Source organism: Sinohyriopsis cumingii, chromosome 6 (assembly GCF_028554795.1).
Source record: "Sinohyriopsis cumingii isolate HCF-2022 chromosome 6, ASM2855479v2, whole genome shotgun sequence".
Lineage (NCBI taxonomy): Eukaryota > Metazoa > Mollusca > Bivalvia > Unionida > Unionidae > Sinohyriopsis > Sinohyriopsis cumingii.
The window spans coordinates 120125309-120150544 of NC_142966.1; the positions used below are offsets into that span (position 1 = coordinate 120125309).

At 36.0% G+C, this 25236-nt stretch overlaps 1 protein-coding gene across 1 annotated transcript in view; it reads right to left on the reverse strand.

The window, feature by feature from the left end:
* The window catches only part of LOC149797840 (RNA-binding protein 26-like), a 107710-nt gene that overhangs the window by 5760 nt on the left and 76714 nt on the right, over positions 1-25236 (reverse strand). The window contains exons 14-20 of the mRNA XM_089962855.1: positions 21428-21586; positions 17166-17240; positions 16618-16683; positions 14292-14393; positions 5629-5733; positions 2983-3219; positions 1047-1133 (exon numbers count right to left, since the gene is read on the reverse strand). Coding sequence (XP_089818981.1) covers positions 1047-1133; positions 2983-3219; positions 5629-5733; positions 14292-14393; positions 16618-16683; positions 17166-17240; positions 21428-21586 — 831 coding nt within the window. The remainder of the gene's footprint in view (positions 1-1046; positions 1134-2982; positions 3220-5628; positions 5734-14291; positions 14394-16617; positions 16684-17165; positions 17241-21427; positions 21587-25236) is intronic.

Genomic DNA, 25236 nt, shown 5'->3' on the forward strand with positions numbered 1-25236 from the left:
ATGTTTTTTCAGCTAAAACACAAAAACTAAAATCAACTGATGTTGATCTTAGTTGATCTATATGAGGCTAAAAGGCCTTTATTATTACCACTCTTCGTGAACATTTAAATTATGATGGTTATGTGCTTTGTACAATTAAACGTGCATACCTTTTTAAAAATCATGACTCAATTTGTAGGATTGCTTATGTCACTGAAAACGAGCAACTCGTGAGCACGATTCAATATAAACGAAACAACTATTATGGATTAGATGAAATGTTATCTGGAAGAAAGCAATTTGGTCAATGAATGAAGCAAATTCTGCATCTAACATGTTTGAGAATAAGTAAGGATTTAAGTGATGCTATGCACGTTTTGCACTGTGCAAGTAGTGTACATTATAGTTCAGCATGGTAAACTCAACCGGCCCCTGAATTATGAAGTCTGTATTTACCTTTATTTAACTTCATGCTGAAGAAATCAGTAAACAGACACATGCAAAATAATAACAAAAGCAATCATAGTACTTTATAACAGTTTTATAATTGTTGGGTCACTGATAGTTACTTTGTTTTACATGCCCATGTCTTAGGACATGAAGAAAAGTATTGTTTTGTGTTCCAAGATTTACAGACATTATAGTAGTCAACAAAAATACCTAAAAACCTGTCAAGTTTAGGCACTGGCCCAAGGATAAGCCAACACCCCTTCTTCCAGGCCTTTATTTTTTCCTAAATTATTTGGCTTATATGAAAGTATATACAGTAATTTGTATGTTGTGCTAAATAAACTTCAGAAAGTAGGTAATAGTGACCTAGTTCAAATGTGTCACATTTCAACTTACATCCACATTGCAAAATTGGTCCCTGTATATGTACTGAAATAAAGTGTTGTAACTCTGAGAAGGTGGATGGAAAGATGGAAAAAGATAACCATATCACCCACTTCTGAAAGCTGAGTATTGACAGTTTAAATCTGAACAGAAAGAGAGGGACTCATTCACTAACATGCAAAACAAACAATCCTTAGATAAAGACTGTATATGATGTTAACAGAAATACATGCCTTTTCTGCATCTTTCCGAGTTTTAAATGTAACTACTGCACTCTGGTTAGCTTCATCAAATTCCACATTCTCTACCTCAGAGATTTTCTAGAAAAATGAAGTACAACATAAATAATCATTAAAAAAGGTCTTGTGCTCTGGCTAGCTTCATTAAAGAGTCACTGAAGAGAAGTTCATGTAAACATTCTGCTATGTGATCCTGCAAGATACAGATGCTGTAAAGTTCTCTCCTACTGAAAGCCTAACTTCTTCAATTGAGTGTTATGATTCACTAATATAACATACCTTAAATTATTAAAAATGAAAGAAAAATTGCAGACCATGTTTTAAAATTTGCTCATACATTTGGTTCTTTATTTGCAAATTTTCAAGACTGAGTCACATGCAATAATTATGGGTGGAAAAGTGTGTGTGTGAACGCATGGATGGATGGATGGATGTATGTATGTATGTATGTATGTATATATGTATGTATGTATGTATGTAAGTACAGCACGTCAGCAAAATACTGGTTGAAAAAGCAGATTTAAACTTTCTTCCTTACTACAAGTGAAAACCATCCCCAAAGTTTGGTCCATGACTGTGACATACAACTAATGTTACTGTGCATAAACTCTTTTTTTCTTCTTTCAGTTACAACAGCCTTAACCATTGATTTCCAAATTACTGTTTTCTTCTTACCCCAAGTGCTGACTGTTCACAAAGTTTCTTCCAGGTATGTGTGTAGATTAAATGTTAGTGTGGATACCTATCTGTTCTTCTTTCAGTCATAGTGACCTTGACCATGTGACCCTATTTAACAGGGATGTTGAACAGGACCAATACACCCTGCAGCATGTTGTAAGAGGCAAAAGGCAGGTGCTCAGTTGCTCAGTGGTTTTCAGATTATCTTTCCCTTTGTAACCAAATGTGTGTGTGTATCTAAAGAAATCGCCTTACTCCATTACTTACCTAACACAAATATCCATCTGCCTTTCTTCAGTTACAGTTCTACTGAAATCAAAATCCTGACAAGTCCTCGAAAGATTTCACATCAAGTTGTATAAGCAACAATCTATTGACTGTTTCTGAGCTTAATCTGTTTCTAATCTGTGTATGAATAGTCATGTGCTGACAGTCCTCTGCTGTCTGAAGGGGCATGTGACACCAACGACTTTGAGTTGAAAATAATCAGTAATTTTCTACCCATCTATGCCTGACTGTAATTTACATCTCACCTTCAGGAAATGGACCAAATTCTGCACATGCACAAATGAGAAAATGGCATCAGCTACATAACCCCACTAACGTGTGTTTCTGTTGTGAATAATTAATTAGTGGGATTTCCACACATCCTTTTGCATCAAGCAACATATTTTGAAATGGAAAGATCAGATAATATTCCTTACTTTTTAATTATATTTCATGTTCTTATTTATTCAGTTTAACTCAGCAGTTAAAATACGGTGCACAGTGCATGATTTTGAACTAATTTGTGTGAGTTATCCTGCACTGCTGCTTAAAAAAGTGCAAAAATTAACAACACTCTTTTCTCAATTTGCACATCCACATACCTTGGCAGCATTACTGGTGGTTAATATTCCAGACTTGTGAAGGAATTGATGCAGGTCTCACTCCTCCAATCAGATCCTACCTTGTCTGCTACCATGGTGTGTACTTAAACAAGGCAACTGTTTCCAGTTCTTTGGCATTAAACAAGTACTTGTGCCGATGTGCTGTACAACACCAAATAAAAAACTACCCTATTTACTGCATGAAGAGGGGCAGCTTTGTGACTGGATAAATTTTGTTCGACTTTAATGTGGTTCAAACTGGTGCAAACAAACTAGTCTCAAGTCCTGATATCAGGATCAAAGATGTTTTAGTTTAATTTGCCGTTTCACTGAAGAAAAAAATAAATATTGCAATGGTATGAAAACAATGACAAATATCTTACCATAAAATGAACAGAAAGTTCATCTTTTTCATCCATCTTGAAGCCCTTTACATTCAGCTGTTTGGGACGGCGATCTAGTGTTCTCATACTTATAATCTCCCTCTTGTTCATCCCCCTACCTCGCCCTGGGTGCATTCCCCTGCCAGCACCAACTTTGGCTGCTACCCATGTTGTAGACCCTCGCCCTCGTCCTCGACCATGCCCTCTGCCTTGTCCTATCAGACCCAGGGCTATAGCCTAAAACATTATATTTACTAGAATTATTTGTCACCATTTTGGTTGAGTTCCCAAAAGTGTTTGATGTTTTGCTTGATAGCAATAATCAAACAGAAACAGTTTAGAACCAAGATTAATACTGTTAAGACTGGTTTCACCCTGCAGTGAAATACTATGGTGAAGGAAATGAACGAGTTGGTATCCAATGCTGACAATGGCAGATAACTGCACTGGACACCATAATAGTTATCTCTAATTTGCGAAGTACCATATTTACCATACATGTTGGGACATGATAAAATGTTTTTTTTCCTGTGCCAAGACTTAAGAAATTACACAAATTTGTAATGCATTTGTGCTTGCCTCCTCCACTGCATGTTGCAATAAAATAGATAAATAAAACGTGTAATTGATAATAAAAAGAAAGAAACTAACCTTGTATTGTTATCATTTATTCCTTTTTTCAACATGAGCATTAAAGAATAAAATATATCCACAAAATCCATATAAGTAGCTTAGGCTTCCATACTGTAGGGTGTATCAATTATGTCCGATACCACACACCACGATGTTCATTGACATGAACATTGAGAAACAATTGTGTGTGGTTGTGCTCAAAGGTTTGAACATGTTATCCGACTGAAAACTGGAGCCAACAAAACTGCAAACAAGAGGGAAATAGTCAACCGATATCTTGAAGATGCCATTCACGCATGACACAGTGTTGGGTGCAAAATAATCAAGACTGAATTATATCCAGGTTTACTGTATGAAATATCTTGCAAATAAACATCATCATTTGAAAACACATTCACTTGAGTGCAAGTGACAATCTTTTCACCAGCACGGGTTACAAAAGTATCATTACTATTTACCCGCAGACATCATTGCACCTTTGTATTAATTATTACTACAGATGCCAAACACATAGAAGCCCTGGTGGTAAATAAACACAACTGGCAGACAGTAGTAAACTTCTTTGAATTTATCGACATGACATCAAAGACAAAGGTTATTTTTATTACAAAGCAAGCCAACCTCGGAAGCCAACATTGGACTCTGAAGCTGGATGTTTTTTTTAAAGGATATCAATACAAAGGTTACTTAATTGCAAAGCGAGCTGACCTCAGATACCGACTATGGCTTCTTTTAAGTGTGCCGATTTTTTATTTTTTATTTTTGAATATACAAAGACGGCCAAGATATGGAAGCTAACTTTGGTTCCTTTTCACCGGTTTTGAAAATTTTGAAAATAAAGTAAAACAATGGAACAGTTTTAAAGTGACACAATATAGTGCTTTGTGCACGAACATTGATGACTCAGCATCACCCTGAAGATTTGGAGAAAATAAAATCACGTGATGAATTCATGAAGGCCAGAAGAGAAACAGATCATTTTGCCAACAATATGGTCATTAACATGGATGAAACTCTAGTGTACTTTGATAGCATTCCTGGATGGACTGACAATAAGATGGGGGTCAAAAGTGTGAGAATTAGCAAGACTAGTGCAGATTTGAAAAAATCTGACTTTTGTCCTTGCAGTTTCTGCTTCAGGTGATGTGTTGTCTCTAACAATTTTTCACTGTATGAGAAAGCTAAAATATTCATGTACCAAGAGAATGGATCATATGTGTGCAGGAGAAGGGTTGTGTTGATGAGATGCAGCTGCATTGGATTAAAGAGTTTTATCTCAAGTACAGTTTTGTATTTTTTTTAAAATAAAATTTCAGTTGGAGTGCATTTCGACTTGTAATTTTCGAATCATTTAAAAGGTGTCCCACAACTTGCCACTCAAAAATGGTAAATACGGTGATTTGACTACAACAATGGTACTACAGGAGTTTTGGCTATTTTTCTTTTAAGCATTAGGAAACTGTTCTAATATGTTATGTAAAACTGCCTTTAAATGTGTGATGTGATGTGATTTTGATTTTTAACGTAGTTTTAACAATGTTTCAGTCATATCGCTACGATGTTTGCAATGTGCCAGTTTATAGTAATGTCTAGCACTGGGGCATCATGCAGCAGACATGTAGCATGATGTCCCACCCAGTCACATTATCCTGACACCAGGCTGACCAGTCCTAACACTAACCTCTTAATGCTGAACGCCAAGCGAGACAACTGTTAGTACCATTTTGTAAGTCTCTGGTATGACTCAACCGGGGATCAAACCCATGACCTCCCACATCCGAGGCGGACACTCTAACCACTAGGTCACCGGAGCAGTCTGCTGCTTTTAAATTAAAAAACATTTCGGCACTGTCTTTCATGCTGCATTGAAAAGTCAAATCATTATGAAGAGTTTACAGATCAACAAAAAATTTACTTGTTTCTGGACTAATAATAATGTTTGATAATTAGGCAGCGTCATTTTTAAAAAAATTAAACTTTAATCTTTTTTTAAATACCTTCATCCAGCCTTACCTCTTTCTGAAGTTCTGCCAATTTCTTCTTCAACTCTGTAACATCTTCCCCAGATTTCTGTTTATTCATTAGTTCCAACTCGGTATCTAACATCTCTTTCCTTGTCTGTAATGGAAGATGCAAACATTCATCAATAAGCTGGGCTGAACAAATTTTTTTCAGGAAATTCACTTGTCTTCACATACTTTTTTTTCTTCCTGTGCCCATAAATTGTACAATCTTGAATTTGTCAGTTCTACTGACAAACACACGAGCTGAATTTCCAACCTTTACCTGGTTGGGATATTGTTGGCAATAACTGCAAAACAATGTTCCGTCTAAGTCAATAAATTCGTGCCAGAAATAAAAATCAACTCAATGCGACTGAAAATTTCTGTCATTGGGCTATGTCATATCTGACAGCATTGCTGCCACAGATTCTGCCTAAGTCTCTTGGGAGAAATAACTACCTCAGACTCAGATGCAATCTTACATTTTATCCCTCCATTTTCATATGAATTTTTTTTCTTCTGAAATTTCCTTATTACCGTACTTGTGAAAATAATTTAGCAACTCATTTTATCCACAGAGTAATATCAGCTTGATTGACAGCTACCTCTAAAGTGATCGTAACTCTAGATTATTCACTAGCACCCACTGTCTAATGAAAAGCAAGTGTCTTTGAACCTCTCCCACATACCAGCACAAACAACACACATCCTTTGTTTCAGGTTTCCTGGCTAAATCCTAAGATATTGATTAATAATTGAATGACATTTCTGAATCTTGTGTGTGTGTATGTGTGGTGTATGTGTTTTTGAATTTTAGATGTAGCATTAAATTTTTTAGACATAGTGCTCTGATGTCTGCAGTGTGGCAGTTAATAGTGATGTCTAGCACTGGGACATCATGCCACTGACATGCAGCATTATTTCCCACCTAGTCACATTATCATGAAAATGGTCAACCAGTCCTAACACTAACCTCTTAATGCTGAATACCAGGTGAGGCTGCTGTCAGTACCAATTTTATGTCTTTGGTACGACTCGACCAGGTTTTGAACCAATGACCTCCCATTTCTGAGGTAGATGGTATAACCATTTTGGCCACTGAAGCAGCCTGAATCTTTTAAGAAGTATTTTATGCTGGCAAAATATATTTTCACAGCTGCCAAAATCTGAAAAGAAGACTAATCCCCCAATGGTCCTTCTTCTGAAAACAGTTAAGTAATGTTGTTGGTTGAACTTCAGATATCACAAGCTGCAGGGAGGGTGAACAGACCACTTCTGAGGCAAGTCTGTTTGTGAAAATAAAGCTTCCTACATAAAATAAAAAATACAAGGTCATTAACACCAAACCGAAGCCTCTAACTGACCGAGATTTTCTCTAACCAGGTTACTTTATTTTTGAGGCTAGTGTTTTTGTGTTTGTTTACCCATAGGACACTTATTGTTGGTCATCAAACTCCCTGCTGCCGTCTCTTAACCCAAACTTTTATGAAGACCTACATGAAATCACAACCTATGATCATGTAAATTTACCATGATAAATCCGTGTGGGGTAGCTTGCGCACATGAAAAGTAGTTTTTGAACTTAACCATATCCATATCATCTAAACATCAAGTCTGATGAATATTTCTGTTAAACGCAACTAAAATTTTACAGTTATTTCTGATCACTTGAAGTATTTGTGTATATCACTGAGTAACATAAATCATGTCTCTGTTTTTGTGTCTGCCTCAAGAAAATATCCGAGCTGGATTTGAATGTTTGTCCAGCATCACATCATCGTATACTACGAGATTATTAATAAATCCATTGATGTCATCTACAGATGGGGTTTCATCAATATTGGTGATAAAATCAATATCATCGCTGTCCTCATTCAACAATGTTGCTTTTATATTAAAATCTTTAAGCACATCGTAGCATCTCTGATTATCTACGAATGGTACCACTAAATATAACTTATCCCATCTTAGCCATCTAATTATCAGATTAAGCAACAATTGCGTATTACCAGACCCAGATGGACCTAAGATAGTTGCTCTGATAGAATTTGGTAGCACTGGATGTTTGACAGGCTCTTCCTTTCATGTCACTGAAAAATAATAGGAATTTATTTTGTGTTCGATGCAGAGCATCCACCCCCACAAGTGGATTAACAATAACAAAAAATAAAAAGCAAGCCCTTACAGGCATGTGTGTGAAATGTGGTATAAAGAAATGTAAATTTATCTCCCTTGACAAGTCATGGAAAACAGGTGGAGATATTGCTGCTTCATTAGGAAATTTAACAGGAGCTCCATGGGCTAAGTATCCAGGAGAAAAACATCTTCCTGAATATAATTATTGTGGTCCTGGAACCTAATTGATATCCGACTGGATGAGAAAGATCATCCAAAATCTGAAGAGTATCCAGTAAATGCTACTGATCCAGCATATCATGCTCATGATGTAACTTATAAAAATAAGGATCTACATCAATGACATATTGCAGATGTCAAGTCAATACACTCATTAAATTCCATTAAAAAAAAAAAAATCTCTCAGGAGAAAAACTTGCTAGCTTCCTCGTAAAATCCACAATGAAAGGTAAACTAATATTAAGGGCCGGTAATTAATCAACTGATTATTATTACTCTAATGGAATCAATTTATAATAGCCCAAGAGGATATAAGAGGGGTAGAGCAGCGAGTAGTAAACTTGCTGATGCAGCAAACGTCACACATTCTGTTGTTGCAAATTGGTTAGCATGACAGGCAATATGGCAAATTTATCTACCACCACCTAAACAAATTCAGTATGCATATTTTGATGTTAGCACTCCCAATGAAGTTCATCAGGCAGATATTTAGTTTTTACCACATAGATACTATTAAAACACGTAGACGTCAATGATGCACATACAAATATGTGTAGACTGTCGTAGATGTTGCAAGCAAGTATAAAGAAGCAGAACCACTATCAACTAAAACAGCAACTGAAGTTGCATCTGTGTTTGAACGAATTTATCAAGGACCCTTGCGACGGCCGCAGTTGATACAGGTTGATAATGGCAGGGAATTTCTTGGTGAAATATCTTCTCTGATGAAAAAACATAACATCAAAATCAGACGAAGGTACACCGCAATTCATCTGGATCAGGCAATTGTTGAACAATTTAATTGAACACTTACTGAGCGGTTATCCCTGAACAAAGTTCAAAAAGACGTGATCTCGTGAATGGGTCTACCAAGTGCAATAGCTGCATTAAATAATGAAATTACTCATGCATTTTCTACCAAACCCATTAATGCGATCACAAAACAATATACCAATGCAACATTACTCCTTCTCAAAGTCAGTACTAGGTAATGTGACTGTGAGATATTTATATGAACCTGGTGAACTTGAACGGGTTAGAAAAAGAACAACTGATCCTATTTGGAGTATGATGACACATAAAATTTCCAGTGTGGTAAGATCCATGGGTAGACCTGCAATCTACAGATTAGAACCAACCGCTCCTCAGCGTGGATTTGTATGTGAACAATTACAAGTAATTCCTGAAGACACACAATTACCGCCACATTCTCTTTTGTGAACTAGCATCTCAACATCAATTACACTTGAGACAGGTCAGCATCACATTTTCGCATGTCTGATCAAGACAGCTATTAATTCTATCCACAGTAAACTGTCTTGGGTTATTATTTGAATACTGCCACAAAATTACCGTGTTACAGCTCACACAATGATTATTCTGTCATTGTTTCAATGTCACGATAAATTCAGCATCGAGATCAAAGTCATGCTTATTTTTTTGTCACAGTTTATAACACTTTTTTCTTACTTAAATATCATTGATTACTGTGAAGTTTATTATAACTTTCCGCAGCTGAGATATTCTTCTGACTCCAGACAATATGAGATAAACTAAATTTGACCATTCGATACGATCATCAACAATCCAAATATTAGCATCTGAAATAGTTAATCCTTGTGTTGAATGAATCATTATGGCATATCCTAGCATCCATGGAGTTTTGCCCATTGTTAACACGGTCTCAACAACACTTACAGGAACTAAAACAATATCTTTTAACACAAGAATTTGTTTACTACCACAACCTTTAATTTCAATGTTGATATTTTGCCATCGAACATCTGCTGGACATTAACACAATGGTACGGGTATATTTGAAAATTTTACTTTATGTAACAGAAAAAATTATTGTAGAAGTGGATCACAAACTATCTTTCTATTTGCATGTATAAAAAAGTCTGGACTCCACATATTCCAAAAATTGTTCATAGGAGTTTCTGAAACTATCTCACACATTATTTCACACTGAATTTTATTTGGTTGTAGTCTGATTAATTTCTTAAGCTCTCTTAATTCTGGATCAAGTGCTCTATGATCATCAGTTATTTCTTCATAATAAGCTAAAAAGATGTTTTAGCCATTTAGGTGGAGACAATCTAATAAAAGGTGGCACTTGACCATGATTGCCCCACATTCGCAGCAGTATTTTTTGTCAACAACAAATCAAGAAATTTTAATGTCTCCAGTGACACTGTACGTATTTCATCCCAGATAATAATCTTTGGAATATATTTTTCATCCATTTGTTCAGGAGTCCATGCATCTCCCTTCAATAAGTAATCAACAAGGTCATTTATGATCATGTGAATCACCTTGTGTGAATTTGCCAATTATCTTTCTACCGAGATTTTTAGAGAGCTTATTCTCATAACTGATTTTATCTTCATCTTCATTGGGATCCAAAGATCGTTGTTTCTCTTCCAGTAGCCAAATTTGTTTCTGTGGACAATATGATATTATTGCCTAACTTATTGGTAATGATATTAGTATTTTTACATCAAACATATATCGTAATAATACTACTGGTACCCACATTTTTTCTGAAAAGTGTTTACCAAACCAGAGATAACAAATCCGATGAAGACCTTCAGCAAACTTGAATGAGGTGATTCATGTGAATCTGGTTATATCAAAATCTGGCAAAGGTCCATTTATCAATACTCTGATCATCTTGTGTGTTGGATATCCAAATCGCTTGAAATATTCCAAACACTCTCCCATTCCAAGAAAACTTCCAGGTTAATATGCTGCCATAGCAAGTGATATCATATCTCTGCAATCATATCTGGTATTCCACAATCCACCATGTCCATATTCGACACAACTTGATATTATATGATCGAGAAAATCAAATCTTGATAGAAAGAAAATTGGCAAATTCACACAAGGTAGTTCATGTGATCATAAACGATGTTGCTGAGTTGGTTTCCTTTAATTTCTCTCTCTAGCAAAATGAGTGGGTGGGACTTTCTATAATAATTTTAATAAAATTTTGGAAGCACCACACCCCACACCTACCACAGTGACAGCATAACAAACATAACAAACCAGTCTGTCAGATCGTGAAATGATTCATTGTAAAAACGAAAGCGCTGTCACTAGTGATTGTGAAAGTGAAAGTGTTAACACAGAATAATAATACGTGTAATATTTATTCTGATTCATATTATTTATTTGTTCTCTGACTTTGTCAAGATGTTATTTTTTTCATCTGTTTTCAATGAGATTTTCATTATTTGGAGTACCACTTACCCATCAAATTTATGATCAATGATTTTATCATTGCTGACTGATTTTCATTATTTTGAGTACCATTGATGTGGTACATCAAAGTAAAAAAAATCAGCAGAAAAAAATTATTATACAATTTTTTTCAATGAGATTTTCATTTTGAGTATCATTTACTCCAACAAATTATAAAATTATTCCTATAATTATTATTTTGAGTACTGTTTAACCCATCAAATTATGAAATATGGTCGATCACAATTTTGAGTACAATTTACCCCAGTAAATTATAAAATGTGGCTGATAATCAGTGAAAAATCAGTTTTAAAGCAATCAAATTCAATACAAGAAAATGTGCATAATTCAGAATCTGATCTCTATCACACACAATCATAATAATGTTCTCGCTGCAGTTCATTTAACTGTTTCTGCATTAACAACAATTCTTCATTGCCGTATTCATCAATAACTATATTAACACTAAATTGTTCTGTGTGTGGAAGTGTCAATATTGTTCTGACTGCACTTTCAAGTATCTCTTTGTTGTATACAAAAGCTCTCATGTGTTGATACATTATATAATACTACATAACTAATTCTTTGTAGTGTTTGTAAAATGCCAAATTCAACTCAGAAAGAAATTTTATGAAATCCTCTATGAAGGCACATACAGATTTATATTCAAAACTTCATGTCATAGATCAAGCAAGTGTCCAGTCTGGTCAGTAAGTCTGAACTGTCTCCATGATAATAGCAAATAACGACACCGCAAATGAACCAGATTGATAGGTTCACTTACAATTAAAAATCCAGGAGGCACTTGAGATGTGAATGCATATAAAACATATCCCTGTTGAGCCTGATTAGATTTTTCAAGATCAACTTGATTACATCACATACAAGATCAATTGCTAACCATTCCTGGCAAAATATGTCTGCCAGCGCCATACAGGTCATTATCGTATCTAAAAATACCTGGAGGTGGTGCTATTTTTTTCCGTGATGTGGCAATTTGTGGGAAGTATTTATTGATAATATTATTGACTGATTTTTTTAGCCTGTCTATGGCAAATCCTGTTAAAACAAATGTTAGTAATTTTGTCTGAGTTATTTTATAATGATTAAGAAACAATTGTTTAAGGGTTGTTGTACGAGGTTTTATACAAAGAAATCACCATCACCATAGCGAATCAGTTGCAACAATAGTTTTGCTGATATAACAAAAATCTGATAAACCTGATTTGGATGTTGTATCGTTTCAATAATCTGTTGTTTTATGTTGTTATTGTAGTATTGTGTGATACTGGAAAATAAATTTTGCAGGTTATCAAATACATGTATGTACTCGGGTTTAATATCGTCAGAAAATGATTTGATAAATTTTTCGTCGATGAATGGTCTATTATTGCCACATTCATATACATTTCTCCTTAATTTATAAATTGTTTCACCATCACAAGCATAAAATAGAAATCTAATACTAGTAGGATGAGATTTCCATGGTTCTCTTTTTTGATATTCTGGAGTATAAACATTTTTTTGTCTTTGAAGAATTCATCACGTTGTGGTTCTAATGGTCCTTGATAAAGAGGTTCTATCTCTATCCAGTACTGATCGATTACTGATATATATCGATGGCATATTCTAGTTAGGTTATTTCTATCGCAGCTGATAATGTTGGTTCATGAACAGCATGATAGATTTGATTCTGCATTGGATTTCATAACTGATTTGTTCGATTTGATAACTGCCCGTAGGTATACTCCCAACATTCCAGTCTGGTGTTCCATCTGGTTTACTTTTATATGAAAATAAAAAAATTTTGCTTGCAACCCACCGAATGAATTTGATCTAATATTTGGCAAGCTGTGACATACTCGTAATTGTGCTAGAGCTATTTTTTTCACCCAAATTGGACTTGGAAAGTTGATGCTAAATTCAGGGCTAGTTGAGCTTGCTGATATTGTGTTTTCATATGGAGTTGTATTAGCAACAATCTGCTGTAGTAATTCTTGTCCAATATCGTTTTGCGTAGATTCTGAGTCATTCCCAAAGGTACATTTCTGCCTTCGTGGTAAATCCTAATCATTTCTGCAAATTCCTGATCCGATATTATTCCATCACTAAGACCTGATGATATCAATGAAGATAATTCAAATATGCATGAATCTTAGAGACAACTTTGTTGTATACTTGTGTAATTTATCAACCGTGCACGTGGATATTTTTTGGTGATGATATTAAGAATACCAGCAATGCCAGTTTTAATAGTGACACCAATTCCTATTGCTGGTGCTATCACATATAAGGCTGATAATGCTCCAATGATAGTTACATTTCCAGCGATGACCACGGATGCAAAATATACAATTATATCAGTAACAATGACACATCGGAGGTAATTTTTTGGTTATACTGTATACTCGTCGATATTTTTCAGTTGGGTATGCCACAAACATACTTGTCTGAATCTGTATTTACTTACAAAATTTAGATTGTGAAATCATATATTCTAATTACTAAGTAATCAATTGAGGTGTTTCAGTGACAAATTCCAGACACCACCAGTAAGATACTGCGGTTAATTTTTATATGATGGTTCAAGCATAAATGTTTCTTCGTCCACTTTATTTAACACACTGTTCCTGAAAAATGTAAGTTAAATTATGCCAGAGATTTGTGGTAAATACACTAAAGTTTGCACCGCTGAGTAGCCTATACACACCAGTGACTTCCGCATTAATTACACCACAATGGAGCAGCAGGGAGGGTGACGACCAACAATGAGTGTCCGGGTGGGAAAACAAACATACTTACAAATTTGAGAACACAAACTACAAAGACAAAGTAACAAAATGAGCTAACCCAATTAGAGAAAATCTTGGTGTTAGAGGCTTCAGTTTTGCATTATTGACCTTGTATTTTTCATCGGAAGCTTTATTTTCGCAAACAGACTTGTCTAAAAAATGGTATGTTCACCCTCCCTGCTGCTTCACAGATATCAATTTCACAGAAATATACATCATGACATTTTCTGATGCTATATAATACAAGAAATTGCATAGAAGTTTGATAATCATTTCTTACCTGCTCAGCAGTTTTGATAACAGCAGGTGGTGACATCAGTACTTTTCTTCCAAGAAGTTCTGCTTTCAGCTTGTCAATGCTGTCAGTGAGAGTTTTGAGTGTCTAAAATAAAGCAATAACACTAGTTTGATCCTATTTCCATAATATGCTCTGTGTAAGGATAGCATTGCAACTTCATTAAAAATAAACTAGACATAATCAACAATTCATTAACAGGAAATTATGTTTTCCCCAAGAATACATACCCAAATTTTTTATTAGAAAAAACTCCAAAACCTCCAAGTGCCTGGGTCTGTATTTCTGTATTTGTTGAAAAACACCATTCACTAAAAAATATTGTTCTCCATTGGATACATTTCCCAATCAGAGTAATTAATGGAGGATGAAATGCAACTCTTGACAGGGATGAACTTTTTCTCCATTTGTAAAGGCAAGGATTCCTCCCCTTTCCTCGTTTTTTTCCCATTTATTTTCTGGATGAAATTAATTTTTTCAATGTTCACCTATGACCATTACTCAACAGAATTAAAAAACATTTTGGATTGAAAAATGTGCATTTTGAAAATCAAAACCATTTCTATTTTGAGATTCTCCAATAACATCTGCAACAGACATATGATCACAGGATATTAAACCATGTGATGTAACACTAGAACCAACTATAATTATTTTCATTTACAGAATAAAAACTTTACTCTGCTCAACTGCATATGTTCACATGAAAAAAAGATCTTTTAGAAATGATGACAAATAACTTGCTATTATTTTTAGTTACTGAACTTGTTAACTCCCATATGTAAACCGAAATCACCTGGGTGCTTTATATTAAGCATTTGAAACGGTGTGCAAAGCGTTATTATCACACTGACCAGGTTCATAGTTAAACAAAGAAAAAGTGAAGAGAACAGTGTAGCGATTTGTACAAGGTGTGGAAAATCAGGCTAATGGGCTGAAGACTGACAATAACGAGGACAAAAGTGAATGCAACAAACAGTATTATAAAGAAAGTAGGAACCAAACTTTTCTAGAGAGGTGGAAATGGTCTGCAATGACTTAACTTTAACCCTAAGTAAATACCATGTTTTGCAGCATCTACAGAGAGCATTCAAAAATGAAGGATGAAAAAAACAAGCTCATTTGTAGTTGGATGTTCCAATTTACAGTTGGAAACAATAGTATACCATGAAACCAAATCAAAAATCCATCAGAAATGCATAAGCACAAGTTAAGAATTATCAAAACACAAAGGACAGTCATCTGCACGTAAAATCATCATGCTAAATGAAAATGTTGTTGGAAGAATGTCAGTTTTGTTTATGAATGTACATGCCCTAGCGAAAATGAGAAGGCTGTTTAGCGATTATATGTGGCTGGTCCAAATGGATGCCAAAAAGGGACTGATGTTGGTCAAATATGTCAAGGACAATGAGGCACAAGTGTTTTCAGAATTTTTACCACAGTGTGCAAGAAATAAACTTGAACAAAAGAACAAATCAGCACCATTTATTAGTATTATCACTGATCGTTCCACTGATAAAGGGTTCTGTGAACAAGAAGTTGTTTATGTGAGAACTGCCATGGGTGGGCAAATATGCACTTCATTTTTGGGTATGATAAAAGTTTCATGAGCTAATGCTGATGGAACTTTAGGAGCTACTGATGATGCATTTGCATCAATTGCAATGCTTGATTACAAAAGCAAACTTGTTAGATTTGGTCCTGATGGAGCTGCGTACATGTATTTTGAGGACTAATGTATTCTGCTGCAGACTAGTGTCTTTTGTCCTGTTAGTCCACTTGACTAGTTAATAAAAAAAAGTTTTAAATCTTATTCCAAGTACGAACAGAATTTCATCAAGATTTCATAAAAGTATAAATGGAAAACAAGAATCCAAATTGAATTTTGAAACTGTCACCACTTTCAACATCACCATCCATCAGAAAAGCAACAGCCAGGTCTGACTTATTCCCTTAAAGTAACTTTACAACAATGATGCAGATATTTAAAAATTGAGATGACAAAAAATGAATCACAGTAGTACTGTTTAGACATGTTAGCTTGCACAAATTGAATACTTACATGAATATTCAGACAATGTCCAATTGTTTAGCTTTTATTCATGAACTCATTAACAGGGTATCTTATGCAAAATATACAACAACGAAGATCATGAGGTTGAGAGGAGTTTCCTTCAAAATTTCATAGATTTACTCTTCTTTTTTTGTCACCAAGTATCTGTAATATGGTGTCTATTGTTTGCTGCACATGATGACTTCAAGCTATTGACAAGCCTCTATTAATACATAACTGATTTAAATGACATACCCCTTTAAGAGTTGCTTTATCTTCAGCACTCATGTTCTTGTTCTTTTCCAACTTTTGAATCAATAACTGAAACAAGGAACACAAATGAATGTCTACATAATTAGAAAAATCCATGCTGTACTGGGAATATTTGGATACTATAATAAAGTGACTTTGTTAAAAAATATGTATCTATTAGGCCATTTCTTTAAATTTCAAGTCTATGTAATACTCTCATAATATTAAATAACCATCAATTAGAGAAACAAATGAAAGATAACCAATTAGTCATCACCTGTGGATTTCCAAAATATATCACATTATAAAAGTAAATTTTATTGTTAATGAGAGAGACTGAAATAAGCTTATGCTTGCTGCTCAATGCTCTATATCCCTGGTTTGATTTTACATATTTTCAACAATGACTTCTGCAAATAAATAGCATCTAAACTAAGTATAGCTCTCATGGTTCTTACAAAACATCCTAATATTCAATTTCACCCATCCTTATGAAGCTTCATATCAATGTCACTTGAAACTGATGACCAATAATTCATAATTTCCTTCACCTTTTGCTGCTCAATTTGTTTCTCTAGAAGTTGCTGCTTCTGTTTCTGAATCTCCAGTTTCTTTAGGGCTGCTTCCTAAAAGGAAAATACAAACATTAAATGTTTTCCTAATATGAATATGAAAAGCATGCTGCATTACAAAAGAAAATCATAATGAATAAGTTGGTCTCATATTTCATTCACAAGCTGACGAATATCAACCTAAGGCAGTTGATATTCATCAGCTTGTGAATGAAACTGACACAGTGGAAGGGAAGGAAAGCTTGCAGTACAGAGTACACACACACACACACACACATATATATATATATATATATATATATATATATATATATATATATATATATATATATATATATATATATATATCAGCATATAAAGAACAAGTCATTAATAAAACCAGCATTGTCCCCTGGATTTCTCCCATTCTGAGAACCTGATCTGAATTATTAACTTAGACACTGTTCATACCCTCACCCTTAAAGAACATACAATTCCTTCACAAAGGCAAGTTCATCTGTGTTTTCAGCATGGATTCCAGTGTCTGTCCTAAACCCATAATGACCCTGACACTGTACAAGGAAGACATTGAGAAGTATGTCTGCTTCACAACAAGTGCCATCCCTTGAATTACTTCCAGCCCCTTTGGATTTGGCCCAAAATCTAAACTTAGAAACTTAGAAATTGTTAATGTGGTAATTTCAGTTTTTTCCCCAAACTTTTGGCAACAGCAACCATACTTGGGACTGCCATCATTTGAAGAAACTTGAATGAGCCTTCATGCGTATTGTAAAATCTGTCAAATTCTGCTGAATAGTTTTTTTAGAATAGTTTATTTAAAGGATTTACCATTTTTAGTAACAGCAACCATATCTGATATCAAATAAGCATCAAAAAATAAATTTTAATGCCATTATCACCAGAATGCTGTCAGATTTGCTAATCAGCATCTGCTTATCAGTTTGTATGATGCTGTTTAGAATTTTTCTAGTTTTAGCAATGGCAGCTATATTTAATTGCAGATTTGCATCAATTGTATAAATTTAAAATTTCTTCATGGCCCGATGTTTTTGATGACAAATATATTTTTATTTTTATTTTATTTTTAGTATTGGCAACCATACATGGTGTTGGATTGGCACCATATCTATATAGCTGAAAGCCTATGATACCAATATGCTTTCTGTAAAATTTGAACAAATTCTGTTGAGTGGTTTTTGAGACATTTCTTTTCAATTATTAAAAACCATGACCATTCAAACAAATTTCAAGAACCATCGGACCAGGATATTTTCTTTCAGATCTGGTCAAATCCTGTAGAGATCTGTTTGAGAAGATGTTGTTTAAACATTTTTCTAATTTTAGTAATGACAGTCAAATCTGGTCAAATGCTGTAGAGATCAGTTTGAGAAGACATTTTTAAAAAATTCTAATTTTAGTAAGGGACAGTCAAATCTGGTCAAATGATGTAGAGATCAGTTTGAGAAGATGTTGTTTAAACATTTTTCAAATTTTTGTAATGACAGTCAAATCTGATGTCAGATTGGCTACATTTGAACAGAATTTCATGAAGTTCATGCTAGGATGCTTCCTGTGCAATAGGTCAAGTTCTACTGAATAGTTTTTGAAAATAAAAAGTTCTCAAAAGGTTTCCACATTTTATTAATGGTGTCCACATTTCATAGTAGAGTGGCATGATTTCAACAATCAGAAATGAACTTCATGTCATGGTGCTTAATGTCAAATATGATCAATTTCTGCTGAGCATTTTTTAAGAAAAATTTTCCAACAGCAATCGTGAATGGACAACACACACCATATGAAGGATAAAGACAGAGTGTATAGTGGAGTTTATTTTCAATGACTTCCAAAAGTTTTCAAGAGCTATTTTGTGCAATGGAAACTGAACCTTTTCTATGTTACTTTGTTAACATCCAGTTTTGTGCATCACCTGATCATTTAAATTTTATCCCATTTTATGCTTTATTTTTTAACAATATGTTTTATAAAAAGATCCTTATTTCAAAGGTGGTTTATTTTTATTAAGTTTTAAAAAGTTTTTACTATTGATAAATCTGAATTTTTCAAGATATTCAAGGACATTTGAATAATAAAACAAAAGATTCATATTCAAGGGGTTTTCAAGGCAACACCTCAGATTCATGGATATTTCAAAGTTGTACAAGTGCTGGAAAAAGGATGATACCATAACCTCACCTATGCCTTATGACCAAGTTAACAATTAGGAGGTGTCAGAGGATATAGTATAACTGGACTATTTAAAATTATCTAATATGGAATACAGCAGTCCTAACTTTTCCAATGACCTAGAAAATATGTTCCCAGAACAAAATCTTGAATGATTCCTTGTAAACACAACTACAGTTGATAAGAAACACATTGACAAGAGTCAGTGCCTTAAGTGTAAATGTAATGACTACAGGACCAGCGGTTGCCAAGATACAGTTGTTGTTGTTGTTGTGGTGGGGCTTAACGCCATTTTTCAGCATGCGACAGGTTATGCATGGCAGCCAGTATTAATGGTAGAGGAAGAACCTGGGAAAACCCTGGAAAGAACCACAGACCCACGAGAAGCTACTGGCAAGCTTTCTCACATACCCACATTGGCCGAATCCTAGACTCAAACCCACGCAGAGCCAAGATACAGTAAAAAATCATTCAAGGATGACAAGTAGATAAAAGGAAAAAATAAAATTTTGTAGAAACACCTTTTTACATTTTCGTTTCTTATACCATAAAGTTGAATACAAGATTTCTGATTATGCCATGCAGTGCTTGAATGTGTGTGCTTACAGAAATTATATCTACTGCAAGCAAAACAAGCATAAACATGGTGATTGATTAAACTGGAGCTTGTTGTTGTTATGGGGTTTAATGCCATTTTTCAGCATAAGATAGACTTTCCATGGCAGCCAGTATAACTGGTGAAGGACAAACCAGGCAAAACACCGGTAAGAACCAATGACTCACATGAAGCTACTGGCAAGCTTTCTCACGTACACACAAGTTTACAAGAGTTTTTATTCACAGAAAGAAACATGATATTTCTTCAAGTGACTTTGCTTTTAAGTAGGTTCCCCATTACATAAACCATAGAAGGTAGAAATTTCATGATGGTGTAGAGTCTCATCTTATTGTGGTCATGTGCTAACACTATCAAGTTGTAAATTGCAACATTTCATCACGAGTCAGGCAAGACTGTGTAGAGAAATCATTTGAGGAATTGCATTTATATATTATAGGTTTTTTCTCCTTGTTGTTGCTGTTGATTTTAAAAGCAAGTTTAACACACTACCCACTGTATCACACAGAAAAGATGGGAGCCAAGAACTGTTCCCAATCTACAACACCAGCATTTCAAGTTCAATACTTTAAAAATTGTGCAACTGTGACTCCCACAATTTGCAGAGATGTATGTATGTATGTATGTATATATGTGTGTGTGTGTGTATATATATATATATATATAAGTGTGTGTGTGTCTCTATATGAATGGGGCCATGGGTGGACGAGGGGTCTAAAGTGTTCGTTGTTACGGATCACTGTCATCTCACCTCTGTCTGCGTGGGTTCAAATCTCGGGCTCAGCCAATGCGGGTACATGAGAAAGCTTGCCAGTAGCTTCTCATGGGTCAGTGGTTCTTTCTGCACTATTTTTACTGACCGCCATGTATAGCCTATCTTGTGTTGAAGAATGTCATTAAACCCTACAACAACAACTATCTCTCTCTTTCTCTCTCTCTCTCTCTCTCTCTCTCTCTCTCTCTATATATATATATATATATATATATATATATATGTATATATATATATAAGTGCTCCATCCACAACCGGGAGCATTCTATTTCTAAGATAAAAATAAATGAATGAATGAATTGACAAATAAAACAATAACCCCAAGCGAAATTCAAGAAATCATGGAGTGGCATAGGAATTGTTCAAGTAAGCCAACTGGAGGCTTTGAGGGTAGGGATATGTATAAACCATGAAGGCTCTGATTTGTCCAACTGAATGTAAAAATTCTATATAACAGACAGTGCACCCATCATGAAATAAAATAAACTTTTCACCCATTTTGCAAATTACACATTAATTTGCATAAAATTTAAATAAGTAATATCAAGATGAATTATGAAGGAAAATTTAATTTAAAAAAATTTCTGCAATTTGATTTTTAGATAAAAAATGCTAACTTGACTAGACGTGACTATGAATGCCACTTCAACTATCCTGGCAACTAACCTGTTTCAATGTTTCCTGCTTTTTCATGGCTTCCATCTTTGATACTATATCAGATGCCTTCACTGCAGTTGGACTAGTTAAAGTTGCCCTGGTCTTAAGAGCCTCGGGGTTGTACACAGTTTTGGTGATGTTGCCAATCGAACTTGCATATACAATACTCTATAAGATAGACAAACATCAAAACTTTGTAAATTAGCAAAATCTATGTAATTTAACTAAGCACCAAACAAATTATTAATGCTGTGCAATGTTATGCTAATTTAAATGTTGTTGTGTTTAACGCCATTTTTCAGCAAACGATAGGCTATACATGGCAGCCAGTATTAATGGTGGAGGAAGAACCCGGGAAAACCTAGGAAAGAACCACCGACCCACAAGAAGCTACTGGCAAGCTTTCTCACATACCCACATTGGCTGAATCTGAGACTTGAACCGGCACAGACAGAGGTGAGCTATTTTAAGTACATGTATGATGTATTAAAATGTGATTAATAGACTACCCAAAATTGTACTACTTCAAAACAACAAGATGAAAAAAAAGATAAACTAAGCATAAACTTAGCACACATGATTTTGAGGTTTCAATTTGTAATTTGTAAGATTTCTGATTAATACAAAAAAAATCTAAAAACGTGCCTCTTGTCTTGATTTGAAGTGTCAAATTTTTTTAAAACTACCAGGTACCAGTCGATCCTAATGACAGATTACCTGGATACCCAATCAAAGGGAAATTTTATTAAATGTACGCAATCCTTAAGCCTAAAGTTTTTTAGATTTTGAATTTCCAATACGTATAACTACCTATGTCATCTGCTACAAAATCCTGGAATTCATCCTCATTTTCTAAGGCAAAAGAAACAATGTTTCCGGTCAGGCCACTGTCCTCGTTTTTTGTTATCAACCCTAGCGCTTATTCCCCCCGGGTAAAAATTAAAATATTTAAACAATACCGACATTGAATTGTGCATCCAGTTGAGCCTGTTTTGCCCATTACTTGAAGTGCTCAGTACATTATATATACTAATCATTATAATATATAATTATAAAAAATACTACCGACCGACCCAAATTTTAAAACCAGTGCAATAGGAAACACATTTATTCCTGATAAAGTTCTGAAATCCTCCTCATCATTAAGTAAATTGTTGTGGTCTATATAGTCGTCAGAAATATCATCTGACTCCCTTCCTTGGCCTCAGGGAGCCCTGAGTGGCAGAGTGGTCTGAAGTGCTCTCCTTTACAGATCACTGTCATCTCACCTCTGTCTGCGTGGGTTTGAGTCTAGGATTCGGCCAATGTGGGTATGTGAGAAAGCTTGCCAGCAGCTTCTCGTGGGTCGGTGGTTCTTCCCGGGGTCTTCCTGGGTTCTTCCTCCACTACTTAATACTGGCCGCCATGCATAGCCTATCGTGTGCTGAAAAATGGCGTTAAACCCCAGAACAACAATAACAACAAAATCCTTGGCCTCAGTGTTATATGCAGATGCTTAATTAGAGATTGAGCTTGAGCTTTGTAAAAAAAAAACACTTTGATCATACAGTTAACCACCCTGTTACTTGACCCTGAGCCACACTTGTGGCACAATTAAAGGGTGGTCATGTGGGAAAACAAGTTATGGGATGAAGGTCAATTATTTCCTGGAAGAGTCACACCTCTGCTTGACACTTAAGAAGTACACATATTCGAGGCTCAGTCAAAAGGACTGTCAACATGAAAACAAAGTGAGTGCTGCCTTAACAAGCACTGGCAGAAAAACTTGTAATATGGTAAAGGGGTACACTATGGCTCATTTTATTACCCAGGTAATTATGAACAGGCAGGAAACAGAGTATCTGGGTACCTGTTGACTGCTTTAGCCTTGATGCACCAGTGATGCACTTTGTGCCCTTCTTGACATGCTTTTTCATCAGAAAGAAAAATTTAAAAATATGAGAACAACTTTTAACTAGCTAATGTCCACCCATGTCTCTGTTGGTGCTAGCAATGTCCAAAGTTGTAAAAGGAGACATACTGTAGGATGACAATGAATACAGTATATAACTGCTTTCAAGTCAATGTTTTTCTACTAAAAAGTCCATTCCTGCAGAGTCATCATCATCATCAATGGCGACTCAGTCTCGAGAGACCATGCGAATAGCGCCCTTGGGGTGTTGCCTGTCTCTGGGGTGTTGGCATTGTCCCTATTACAGTTGGTGCAGACATACTGGGAATTCTGAGTTACTGTGGTTTCTTCCGAGTTCTTCTTTCTCTCACGTTTCTCCGCCACCAACTGACCTCTCCTTGCATCAGCGACTGATATGCCCTTGTTTACTGTCAGTCTCCAGGCACCTCGGTCCTTGGCCAGCACTTTCCAGCCATCGAGTGAAATGTTGCATGCCTTCATGTCCCTCTTGCATAAATCTTTGAAACGGAGTGAAGGGCAGCCAACTCTTCTCATGCCAGTGGCTAGATGTCCATATTGGATGTCCTCTGGCAGCCTTCCATCCTCCATGCATCGGACGTGTCCCAGCCACTGAAGGTGGCGTTTGCTCAGCAGGGAGTACATGCTGGGGGTACTTGCACTCTGCAGGATCTCACCATGTGGAATACGGTCTTGCCAGCTAATTTTCAGGATGCGTTTTAGGCACCGTATGTGGAAGGAGTTGAGCCTGGTAGACTTGGACCTTGGTGTGTTCTGTCAGCATGTTGTTTTCCCAAACCCTCTTCGTTAGTCTTGCCATAATGGTGTTTGCCTTTCCAAGCCTTCTGTCCAGCTCCATATCAAGCGAGGGAGTGTTGCTGATGGTTGACCCCAGGTAGGTAAAGTTGTTGACTGCTTGCAGGGTGACACCGTCGATTTTGATGGAAGGGGCAATGGTGGTATCTTGCACGCTGACATTTGTCTTTTCCAGGCTGATGGTGAGACCAAACTGCATGCAGGCATCAGCAAAATGGTCTCCCAGTCTCTGGAAGGCTTCCTCGGTGTGGGTCACAAGAACAGCATCATCTGCAAAAAGCATCTCCCTGATGAGCAAAACTCACTTTGGTCTTTGAGCGCAGTCATGCCAGGTTGAACAGCCTCCCGTCGGACCTGGTGTGTAGATATATGCCATCAGTGGACGAGTTGAAGGCGTAGGACAGGAGCAGGGAGAAGATCCTGAAAAGGGTTGGCGCCAGCACACAGCCCTGCTTCACGCCGCTGTTAATCGGGAAGGAGGTTGAGGAGGTTCCATCATACAGGACTGTTCCCTTGATATCTGGATGGAAAGAGATTATCATGCTGCAGAGTTTTGGGGGCAACCAATCTTACTGAGAAGTTCAAAAAGGCCCTTCCTGCTGACCAAGTCAAAGGCCTTGGTGAGGTTCATGAACATCATGTAGAGTGGTTGACCTTGCTCTCTGCTCTTCTCTTGGAGTTGTCGTAGGGAGAAGATCATGTCTGTCGTCGACCTGCCTGCTCTGAAGGCACACTGGGATTCCGGGTACACACGGTCCACCAGCAACTGCAGCCTGTTGATTATGATGCGGGTGTACACTTTACCAATGATGCTCAGGAGCGAGATCCCTCTGTAATTATTACAGTAACTCTGGTCACCCTTGTCGTGCATGTCTTGGGGGACTGCTCCTTTCTCCCAGCAGAGGCAAAGTAGCTCATGCAGTGGTTGAAACAATGTTGGTTTCCCATGTCTGATAGCTTCTGGCGTGATGCTGTCACTACCTGGTGCTTTGTCGTTTGGGAGGGAGTCGATTGCTTTGCTGAGCTTCTCTAAGGTTGGCACTTTGCTGAGCTCCTCCTTGGTGGACAGATTCTTTATGCTGCCGAGGGCTGC